General features: G+C 45.6%; 1 protein-coding gene across 1 annotated transcript; it reads right to left on the minus strand.

The window, feature by feature from the left end:
* Positions 1-6,790: 6,790 nt before the first annotated feature.
* LOC118881812 (NADH dehydrogenase [ubiquinone] 1 alpha subcomplex subunit 1-like) lies at positions 6,791-7,103 on the minus strand. Its single transcript, XM_036827063.1, has one exon. The coding sequence runs from the start codon at positions 7,060-7,062 to the stop codon at positions 6,850-6,852; it is 213 nt and encodes a 70-aa protein (XP_036682958.1). The 5' UTR covers positions 7,063-7,103; the 3' UTR covers positions 6,791-6,849.
* Between the last annotated feature and the right edge of the window lie 4,505 nt (positions 7,104-11,608).

Below are 11,608 nucleotides of genomic sequence, written 5' to 3' on the forward strand. Positions count from 1 at the left end.
TTTAGGGTACGGGTTATGGTTAGGGTATGGGTTGGGGTTAAGGTTAGGGTACGGTTTAGGGTACAGGTTAGGGTACGGGTATGGGTTAGGGTTAGGGTTAGGGTTAGGGTCCGGGTCAGCGTTAGGATTAGGGTTAGGTTTCGGGTTATGGCCTGGAGAATTGGCGATGTCGTGTGTGAGCATGCAGCAGGCCCCCGACCCATGGGTGCTGTGTTCTGCACTGCTTGGTATGTCCAGACAGGTGTGAGTTCTCAGGCAAGGCAGCCTCATCGTGACTCAGTGCTCTTGAAGGAGACCCGGGAAGATGTGGACCTTCCGTGAGCCCTCTGCCGCTCTGTATTGATTAGATTTGGTTCGCCAGATGTTCCCAAGATAAAAGGAGCTGATGATGAGCCATATGATCAAAGTGCCTTTGTAAGATCTGAAGCCTCACGGAGCATCGTCAGCTAAAAAAGAGAAATTCTGAGTTGGAGAGAGAAAAAAAAAAAGATCACAAAGGCTGGGAGCAGAATGAAAGTGGCCATCTGCGTTCTGACTCTCCAACAAGAGTCCCCATTCCTGTTCTGGGGGGAGTGCCTACATAGGATGGGGGCGCATTGCAGGGGAGAAGGCATTGGACCAGCCTATCCTGGTTCACCCAGAAAGAAGCCAACACTCAGAGAGGTCACCCAAAGTCTCACAGTTGTGGGCCAGTCCCAGGTCTACTAGAGTCCAGAGCCCAGACTCTCAACCCATGTCTCCCTTAAGCTGCCCAGCCTCCCTCCTGGGCCCAATTCGGTGCTTTTCTCCCTCTCCCAGCCTATTCCCCATCTACCAAGTCCAGCATTTCAAACCACAATGTGTTCTAGGAAGTTCTTACTCAATACAGCCATGACCCCCAGAGGACTCTCAGGAACAAACAAGAAATCATCTCTATGAGAGGAACCATGGGCATCCATCAAGTCACCACTTTCCTGAGTGTCGAGACCACGATTGTCCACCTGCATAGTGGATTTCAAGGCACTCGGAGAAACAGGTAACTACAGCTCAGCTGGAGAGGTTCCTGGGGCTACAGATTGGGGGCGGGGTAGTTTGCAGGGGATATATTGGATATAAATCTCTGTACTTAACATTCAATTTTGCTATGAACCTAAAACTGCTCTAAAAAATAAAGTTTATTAATTTTTTCATGTTTTAAGAAAAGAAGGACAGAACAGGAGGGAAAGAAAAGAAAAGGGAAGGAAAGGATGTTGGGCACATGACTTAACCTGTCTGACCTCATCTATAAAATGGGAACAATACTTCACTCATAGGGTTGTTGTGGGAACTAAAAGCGATAAAACATATGAGATGCCTGGCACAGCCTCCATTCGTCCAGGAATTACTAAACAGGACATGGCTTCGAATTCCGGAGTTACTGTCCCTTACTCAGCTAGCAAAGATCAATCCCTGCCCAAGCTTGAAGAAAAGAGACATATTTTAAATAAAATTGAATAGAAATCAGAGGGGAGACCCAAAGAAGCTGTTGGGCAGAGACAGTTGAAAAGCAGCTTAAAAATAATTTTAAAAATAAATAAATCAATCAAAGTAGCTAATCCTTCCCTGGGGAGATGGTGCATTAGCCTCCCCTGTGCCTCCCCCCACACTGCTTCTGCTATTCAGAGGATGTACCCCACTATCTGGATCCTGGTGACTCCACTGCTACCCTACAATTAGTGCTCAGATGCAGCAATCAGACACCTTGCTAGGAGACAGCCATAATAAGAAGAGGGAGGGAGCCTCACCAGGAAGAGAAGATGCCATTCAAAGTCTTCCACCAGCATCCTGGGTCCTGGGGTAATCTGGGAAGAAGGAAAACAGAGCAGGCTTGTGACACTTGGAAATATTCATTATTCTCCCAAAGCCAGACACAGGAAAGAACAGGGTGACTTCTTAAGCTCATCTCAAAAGAGAACATTTTGATCCTGGTCTAAGTGTTTCAGCAAAACCTCTTCTGCCCACCATGCACAGCGAGTGGGTGGGGTGTCAAGGGCCAGCTTCTCTGAAGTTACATCTTCCCCATGACATCTGGGGCAGTAGCGCCTCCAGAGGCACTCCGAAGGTCTCCAGCCTCTCGTTCTTTCTGCAAAGAGTCCCCTATCACAGGTGCTCAGGATAACAGTGAACCAGGCAGGCAAGGCCCTGCTGTCATGCATCTTACATGCTAGTGCAAGAGGCAGATGATAAACACGGAGAAATTAAATAACAGGTCGTTCTGGAGAGCCACGGACCTAGGAAGAAAATAAAACAGGTGTGTGATAGAGATCCTTGCACAGATGGTAGGGGGCAACACAGGATGGGGCGGTGGGGAGAAGGCCTATCTGAGCAGGGAGCATTTAGACTGTGAACTTCAGAAGGAGCTGATCGTGGAGGTGGAAACCGGGCTGGGCACTGGCCTTCGGAGCCCAGGGGACACTAGAGCCTTGAGGCACCAACCAGCTGAGACCACCCGTTAGCTTCCTAACTGGGTACCACAAACTAGGGGGCTTCAACAACAGCAATTTCTTCTCTCACAGCTCTGGACAGCAGAGGTCTAAGATCAAGATGTCAGAAGGGTTGATTCCTGCAAGAGACTCCGAGGGACGATCTGTCCCCTGCCTCTCTCCCGGCTCCTGGTGTGGTCAGCAATCTTTGGTGTCCCCTGGCTTGTAGACTGGTCACTCCAGTCTCTGCCTCTGTCTTCAATCACCTTCTTCTCTCTGCATCCTCTCCTCTTTTTATTTATTTATTTTGGTTGCATCAGGTCTTAGTTGCAGGCTCATGGGATCTTCGTTGAGGCATGTGGGATCTTTTCGTTGTGGTGCGCAGGCTTTCGTTGGGGCACTCAGGCTTCTCTCTAGTTGTGGCGTGCGGGTTTTCTCTCTCTAGTTGTGGCGCAAAGGCTCTAGAGCGCGTGGGCTCTGTAGTTTTGTGGCACACGGGCTTAGTTGCCCCGCAGTATGTGGGATCTGAGTTCCCTGACCAGGGATCAAACCTGCGCCCCTGCATTGGAAGGTGGATTCTTTACCACTGGACCACCAGGGAAGTCCTCTTTTTGTAAGGACACTTGTCATTGGATTCAGGGTCCACCCTAAATCCAAGATGGTTACGTCTACAGAGACCGTATTTCCAAATAAGGTCACATTCAGAGGTTTCAGGTGGATATGAATTTTTGGAGGATGCTTTTCAGATCACTACAGACCCTAAATTGTGTGATTTTAACACAATTAAAAGGGCATCTGCAGTTCTGTGAGGGCCACAGCAGGCTGTGGGAGATATGAGAATTGGCTGGGTTATCCTTAAACAATTCATAAGAACAGCAGCAGAGATACTTCACCGAGTCCCTTTATTCCACGCATCCAGGCCCAACATCTAATAGGCAGCACCAGAGGCTTTCTCTAGGGTCACTCTGCTCACCCACGGCCAACCAGAAAAGCCAAGAAATTAGCAGCCCTAACCAATGACTGTGGGATTTGGTGTATAAATGCCCCAGCACCCTCACCCTTTGGGTGAGACAACTCAGAGGCATGTGTTTTACACTGGTTCCAAGAGTTTCCCAATAAGACTAAACTCCAGGAAACTGGAACCTTCACACTCAGCTGGAGTTGGAATATAAAATTATGCAGCCACTTTGGAAAACAGTTTGACTGTTCCTTAAAAGATTAAACATAGTCACCAAAAGACCCAGCAATTCCATTCCTAGGTAGGTAGCCAAGAGACATGAAAATGTATGTCCACACAAAAACTTTACATGAACATTCATAGCACCATTATTTATAACAGCCAAAAAGTAAAAACACCCCAAATGTCCATCCACTAATGAATGAATAAATAAATGTGGTCTCTCCATACCATGGAATGGTATTTTGCCATTAAAAAGGAATAAAGTACTTATAATAACTACAAATGGAGTATAACCTTTAAAAATTGTGAATCACTATACCATACACTTATAACATATAAAATTGTACATCAACTATACTTCAATTAAAAAAGTATTCTCAGCCACAGACATATGTTTAATCAGATTGGAGTTTACCAACTCATGTTTTAAAAAATTACACTGGCAACTTAGAATAAATTAATTTGACAATTGATAAGACATCTCAAAAAAAAAAAGGAATGAAGTTCTAATACATGCTACAACATGGGTAAACCTTGAAAACATGCTCAGTGAAAGAAGCCAAACACAAAAGAGTGCATTTTGTAGGATTCCATTTATATGAAATACCCCAAAGAGGCAAATCCACAGACAGAAAGTGGTTTGGCATTTGCCATGGGAGAGGGCAATGGGGAGTGAAACGAAACAGGACACTATGGTCCTTCCCCCACCCCCATATCCTCCTGCCTTTTGTCTGTGGAAAAACTTTAGCCAAAGAATAAGTTTAATCAGAGAAGTGAGAGAATGTAGAAGCAAAGAAAAGCAGTCAAACAGGACAAAACGATAATAGTTTAGTCAGTAAGCAAAGTCAGTAAGCCCTTAGTTCCCTCTCAAGGTCTATAGATAATATTCTGAGCCATATCCTGTGAGCTGTCTTATAGATACTGAAACCCCCATCAGGTGGAAGAAGTTAACTACATGATGACCAGGCTGTAGCCATGATACAAGCTGCCACAATTCCGAGAACTGGCCTCAAGGATATGGGAACAAACCGACCCGGGAACTGAAGGTTAACTGTACCTAAAACAATCAATATGGTGCTGGTCAGACCACCAATGACCAATTTCAAGATGACTGTCAGAGCTGACTGTGCTGTTTCTGCCCGTAGCCCCCTCCCTCTGCCTATAAAAGCTCTTGCCCCCTGGTTGTCAGTGGGGGGAGTCGGCCTTTGGACAGGAGTCCGCCCCACCCCCATTGCTGACATCCAAAATAAAGCAAACTTTCCTTTCCACCAACTTTGCCTCTTTATTGGCTTTTGAGCAGCGAGCAGCGGGACCCCACTTTCAGTTACAGGAGGATGCTGATGGGCACAGTGTTTGTTTTGGGGGTGATGAACATATTCTGGAATTAGACAGTGGTGATGGCTGTACAATGTTGTGAATATACAAAATCCACCCATTTGTACACTTTAAAATAGTGAATTTGACAGTATGTAGATTATATCTTAGTTCATTCAGTCTGCTATAACCGTATACTACAGCCTGGGCAGCTTATAAACAACAGAAATTTATTTCTCACCGTTCTGGAGGCTGGAAGTCTGCGATGAGGGCGGCAGTGTGGTCAGGTCAGTGTGGCCTGTGTGACTATCTTGTACCTCAACTGTCTTTTTCCCAAGGGTTTAACATCCATTGATGATTCTTATCTGGATCAGTCAGCATTAAGGTGACTTTAAAGAGCGATTTTCTATTTCTATTCATCCTTCCTTCTACAGTTTCTCACTGCAGTTTTCCATCTACCACCCTTTTAAAAAGTATTTTAGTATCATTATGAACTCATGGATTTTTTAACTGAAATAAAATTCACCATTCTAAAGTGAACAATTCAGTGGCATTTAGTACATTTACAGTGTTGTACAACCACCCCCCCTATCTAGTTTCAAGCCATTTTCATCACTCCCAAAGGAGACCCCGCACCCATTAAGCAGTCACTCCCCATTTTTCCCTCTCCCCAGCCCCTGGCAACCACTAGTCTGCTTATCGTCTCTATGGATTTGCCTTTTCTGGATGTTTCATTATACGTGGAATCATGCAGTACGTGTGTGGTCTTTTGTGTCTGGCACATTTCACTGAGCCTCATACTTTCAATGTCCATCCACGCTGTAACATGTATCAGTACTCCTTCCATTTTAAGGCTGGCTAATTTCCCCCTGTATGGATAGACCACATTTTATTTATCCATTTTTCAGTTGATGGACATTAGGTTGTTTCTTTTTGCTACTATGAATAGTGATTTATGAACATTCATGTACAAGCACTGTCCTGAATGTTTGTGTCACCCCAAGAGGGCCTTCACCACAACCTGACCACGCTGGTACTCTGAACGCAGACTTCCAGCCTCCAGAATTGTGAGCATTTCTGTTGTTTATAAACCACCTACTCTATGGTATGCTGTATAGCAGTTTCAATGGACTAAGACATTTGTTTTGAGTACCTGTTTACATAGATTGCTTTTATTCAATGTGTCATGTTTTATTCTTGCCAATAAATATTCATTTAAAGGCTCATATTGTCCCACATTTGACCAGTGTAAGCCCCTGTGCACTTTCATATTTAAATAAATTTCTAACCATAGAAGTGATATATGTTGCAGCCCTTTAAAAATTAAAACAAAGTCCTCTCAAACCTATCTTCATCCCAGCCCCTATCCTGAGAAGGCATCTTTCCAGATTTTTTTCTGTGTATTTACATAATGTGCACATATCCTGAGAAAACATATAATTTTTTGTGTTTTCTGTTACTTAACTAATATTATACAGTATGTATGGCATCGTAACTGGTTTTTCAAATTTTTTTATTTTAATTTTACTGGAGTATAGTTGATTTACAATGTTGTGTTCGTTTCAGGTGTACAGCCAAGTGATTCAGTTATACATATACATATATTCATTCTTTTTTAGATTCTTTTCTCATATAGGTTAGCACAGAATATTGAGTAGAGTTCCCTGTGCTATACAGTAGGTCCTTGTTGGTTATCTGTCTTACATATAGTTGTGTGTGTGTGTTCATCCCAAGCTCCATATTTATGTAACTGGCTTTTTTAATTAATTATTTATTTATTTATTTTACTTTTTTGTTTTATTTTTATTACACAGTACAAAATACACTGCGTGCTACACAATACACTGCATAACCTTCTAGCAGCGGTAGATGAGCATAACTGAGTTATTTTTCATCAATCAGGAAAATGCTTCCTTAGTCAATGTTCTCCAAACCCTTTGGCACATAGTAACGATCAGCTCCAGAGATGCGCCTATCTCTTTCCACCAAGTTCCACTGATATGAATAATGGGCAACCCTTTTTTCCTTGCCCCCATTAGTGAACCTGTGGATGCGTGCAGTGGCCATTCCCAGGATGAACAAGCATGCGGCCATGACAGCAACCCCGGGGAGAATCTCGAACCACATCGTGACACCATCACAAAGGCCAAACACTTCCTTCCAGGCCCCTTGAAGGTGACCTGGCTTAACTGGCTTTTTTTAAATCTAACAATATGACTTGGTAAAATTAGTGAAATTGGTGCGTTCTTTAAAATGCAAGAGATATGCTCAGATCAGTTCAAGAAGTGCAGGAAAGTCGTGCCTGGAACTTTCCACATTCTATTTCACTCATTCTCACAACAACGCTTCAAGGTAGGTATTACTATCAGTACTCGAGAAATTAGAAAATTAAGTTTCAAAAAGGTAAAGTAACTTGCCCGAGTACCTAGCATGTGAAAAGCTCTCCATAATCACGCATCAAATGAGTGATTATGATTACTGAGTGGCCGAGCTGGGATTTGAACCCACCTCCATTGCACGCGAGGGTCAGCTTGGTTTCTCTCTATGCAGTACCAGGAACCAGAAAGGCAATCACTGTGCATTTGTAGCAGCTGCTGTTAGAGGCTGGTGAGATGCGGGGGTGGGGGAGGTGTAGAATTATAATCACCTGCTCTCAGCAGATCCAGGGGAAGAGCTTTCTCTCCAGGAGAACAAAATCTTCAAGGGCCGATTGGGAAAACGCATCAAGCATTTAGTAAACGCATGACCTTTGGAAACGGGTCTGCTCTGAATACCCGGGCTAATAATGATCACCTGATAGCAATTTCCTGCAAGCTGGTTTCTTATCACACATCTGGCAGGCCATCCGCTTTCCTCTGTTGCATACATGATTTGTCATTAGCCCAGGCAGTGGGGGTGATGTACACTCCAGCATATGGGACTTAGCGCAGTAACCCTTGCATCGCCAAGCCTGGGGGGAGACTCTCAAAGGAAAAGACGTGCCTGGGATGCTAGAAACGGCTTTTCACTCTAAGGCCCCATCCAACGCTGGGATATTTCAGAGACCTGAGTCTGCATCCCAGCTCTACCACTCAGCAACTGGCATTTTGAGCAAAGCACCTCACCTGTCTGAGCCTCAGGGGTGGTTGTGTATGTAACTGAGACTCAGGAACGCGGGGGGCCCTCTCCCCCTAATCTGCAAAGCTCTGCGAAGAAGGGCAGCTTTCCTTCCCCCTTATTCTGAGCATCTACTGCTGTGTTGCAAACTACCCCCAAATTTAGTGGCATAGACCATAATAACACTTTTGTTATGTTTATGGATTCTGTGGGCCAGGAATTCGGACCGAGCACAGCGGGGCTGGCTTGTCTCTGCACTACGATGTCTGGGAGTCTCAGCCAGGAGGACCCCCAAAGCTGAGGTGACTCACACAGCTGGGGGCTGAAAAACTAGGTCTGGAGCATCCATTCTAAGATATTTTCTATTATGGGTCAAATTATGTTCCCCCAAAAGGTGTGTTCAAGTCCCAAACCTGTGAATGTGACATTATTTGGAAATAGGGTCTTTGCAGGGTAAATAAGTGAAGATGAGGTCATACTGGTTTAGGTGGGCCCTAATCCAATGACTGGTGTCCTTAGAAGAGAAGGCGATTTGGACATAGACACAGAGGGAAGATGGCCATGTGAAGATGGAGGCAAATGTGTCACTGGAGTGACTCATCTACAAGTTAGGGGTCACCGGGAGTCACCAGAAGCTAGGAGAAAGGCAAGAAAGGTATTACAGGCTGCATGTGTCCCCCCAAATTCATATATGGAAGCCCTAACCCCTAGTGTGGCTGTATTTGGAAATGGGGCCTCTAAGAAAGTCATTAAGGTTAACTGAGGTCATAAGGACGGGGCCCTGATCTGATAGGATTAGTGTCCTTATAAGAGACACTAGAGAGCTTGCTCCCTCTCTATTCATGTACTCAGAGAAGAGGCCGTGTGAGGACACAGTGAGAAGGTGGCTGTCTGCAACCCAAGGGGCGATCCCCTCACCACAACCTGGCCATGCTGGCACCTTGATCTTGGACTTCCAGCCTCCAGAACTGTGAGAAAATAAATTTCAGTTGTTTAAGCCACTCAATCTATGACATTTTGTTACAGCAGCTCAAGCTAATACAGAAGGATCCTTCCTGAGCGCCTTTGGAGAGAACACAGCCCTGATGACACCTTGATTTTGAACTTCTGGCCTCCAGGACTGTGAGAAAATAAATTCATTTTGTTTTAAGCCACCAAACTTGTGGTAATTTGTTACAGCAGCCATAAGATCCTTAATACAGTTCCGTCATTCACATTTGCAGGGCCTGGCCGAATGGTGAACAATGGTCTCCACCTGCCCACCCCCTCCAACATGTCTGGGGCGTTTACCACCTGAATGAACTAGTATAAGCAATAATATAGTTGACCTGTGAACAACGCAGGGGTTAGGGGCACTGACCCTCTGCAGAATTGAAAATCCAAATATAGGACCTACTGTATAGCACAGGGAACTCTGCTCAATATTCTATAATAACCTAAATGGGAAAATAATTTGAAAAAGAAAATCCAAATATAACTTTACAGCCTGCAGATTCAACAAACCGCAGATTGTATAGTACCATAGTACCTATTTAGTGGAAAAAATCCTCCTATAAATTGACCCATGATGCGCAATTCAAAGCCATGTTGTTCAAGGGTCAACTGCAATAGTTTATAGGTGCTCTTGTCATTTCTTGAGTGCTCACAGCATGCCAAAGATGATGCTAACTGCTTTACAAGCATTATTCTCTTTTCCTTTGTGGATATGGAGAAATCCAGCCTAAGTTGCTGATGGGAACCAGCAGCTGCTCCTGCCTCCAAGGCACTCACAACCTGGTGGGGGAGTCACAGGTGCTCTGATGGAGACAGTAGAGAGGACTGGGGGGGCCCAGAGACTCATTGTCGTGAGCTGGAGGAGGGGGAATCAGGGAAGGCTTCCTGGAGGAGGTGACCCCCAAGTAGGTTTGCCACTCTGCCATAACTTAGTGTAGGGCCCTCATAGCACATCTGTTTGGGGCCCCATGAATGATGGAAGGGACAAAGTATCAGGAACCAAAGACTCCCCAGTTTCCTGCTTAAGGGAGGGTCCCAGAAACTGCTCCGTAACACTTCCCCTTACATCCCATTGGCTTAATCCCTTTAGTTTAACCCCATGTCCTTGCTATTGCAAGGAAGGCTGGGAAATAGTTTTTAATTTGAGGGAGGTGTGTGCCCAGCAAAAATATTATACAACTATAGGAGGAGAGGAGAATGGATACTGTCCATGCCTCAGGGAGGAATGGTTAACAGGGTCCAAGTGGAGAGTTCGAACTTGACGCTGAGGATGATAGGCAGCCTGGGATGACGTGAATTACCTCAACATCTCAGTGAGGAGCTGCCCAGACCCCCAGAAGCTCTCTGTCCAGCTCCCTAACACATCCGGGCAGCCCAAAGACGGGCAGTGACATCACGTCTGCTTTTGTCCACCCTCTCTGCACACCCCGTGAGCACACATTCCTCTTTCTTCTTTCATTCGACAAATTGAACTTTTTGAGCAGCTCCTATGCACCAGGGAGTGCCTCGGTGGGGAGAGGTGGCTTTTTTTTTTTTTTTTGGCCAGGGCCTGGGGATTGCGGGATCTTCGTTCCCTGACCAGGGATCGAACCTGGGCCCCCAGCAGTGGAAGCGCAGAGTCCAAACCACTAGACCACCAGGGAATTCCCCGAGAAGTGGTTATTTTAAATAGGATGGTCTGGGAAGATCTCACTGAGAAGAGGATGATGCCTGAGCACAGGCCAGAAGGAGATGAGGGAATGGGACAAGGCAGGTGGGTGTCCTGGAGAGAAGCCTCCCGGGTGAATAGGAGGGAGCAGAGTCGGGTATGAGATGGGGAGGGGATGACTGTGAGAATACTGAATTCCTTCTGTCCAAGGTGGGGGCCTCCGAGGGTTTGAACAGAGGAAGGACGTAATCTGACTTTTGTTTTTAAAAGATGGCTCTGCCTGCTTTGTTCTCACAAGCTTTTAGACAAAAAACCCAGAGGTGTCTACACCACCTTCCTCGGTACCCTCCTAGCACCCAGACATCCCCTGGGAACAACCCAACCAAGACTAAAACGGGGTCCCAAGATGCCCAGCCGGCTCCCCCTGCACTGTCCTGGGGAGTTCAGGAAACAATCTGTTTCCTTTAAAAACACTTACTTATGTTGCTTGGTCACCCTATTAACCACCCCCTCATGTTTTATCCATGAAACTGATGTTGACCCTCCGTATGTGCATGTAAATGTGTCCACATTTTACATCTGTGGTCCTGTGTGCTTGGAAGCTTACTTGAAGTGCAACAGTTGTATCAGATTTCATTTCCTGTTAGACGCTAATTAACCTGCGGTTCTTCATTCGCCTGGTGTTGGAGACTTGACGAGTGGATGAATGAATGAAACGAGGACCAGCTATTATGTTAATGAGTACTAAGAGCAAGGATAACGATAATTAATATATAGCTAGTGTGCTGGTTAACAGCACAGGCTCTAGAGCCCTATTACCCGGGTTCGAATCCAAGCCTTGCCACTTAGCTGGGTGACCTGGGGCGACCTAACGGCCCCCCTCTCGCAGACCCGTCCCACCCAGGCCGGCCACCCCATCAAACCCGGGCAGGTGAG

The sequence above is a fragment of the Balaenoptera musculus genome, chromosome 15 (genome assembly GCF_009873245.2).
Source record: "Balaenoptera musculus isolate JJ_BM4_2016_0621 chromosome 15, mBalMus1.pri.v3, whole genome shotgun sequence".
Classification (NCBI taxonomy): domain Eukaryota; kingdom Metazoa; phylum Chordata; class Mammalia; order Artiodactyla; family Balaenopteridae; genus Balaenoptera; species Balaenoptera musculus.

Coding starts and splice junctions, on each gene's coding strand:
- LOC118881812 (XM_036827063.1), bottom strand. CDS start 7,062: ATGTGGTTCGAGATTCTCCCCGGGGTTGCTGTCATGGCCGCATGCTTG.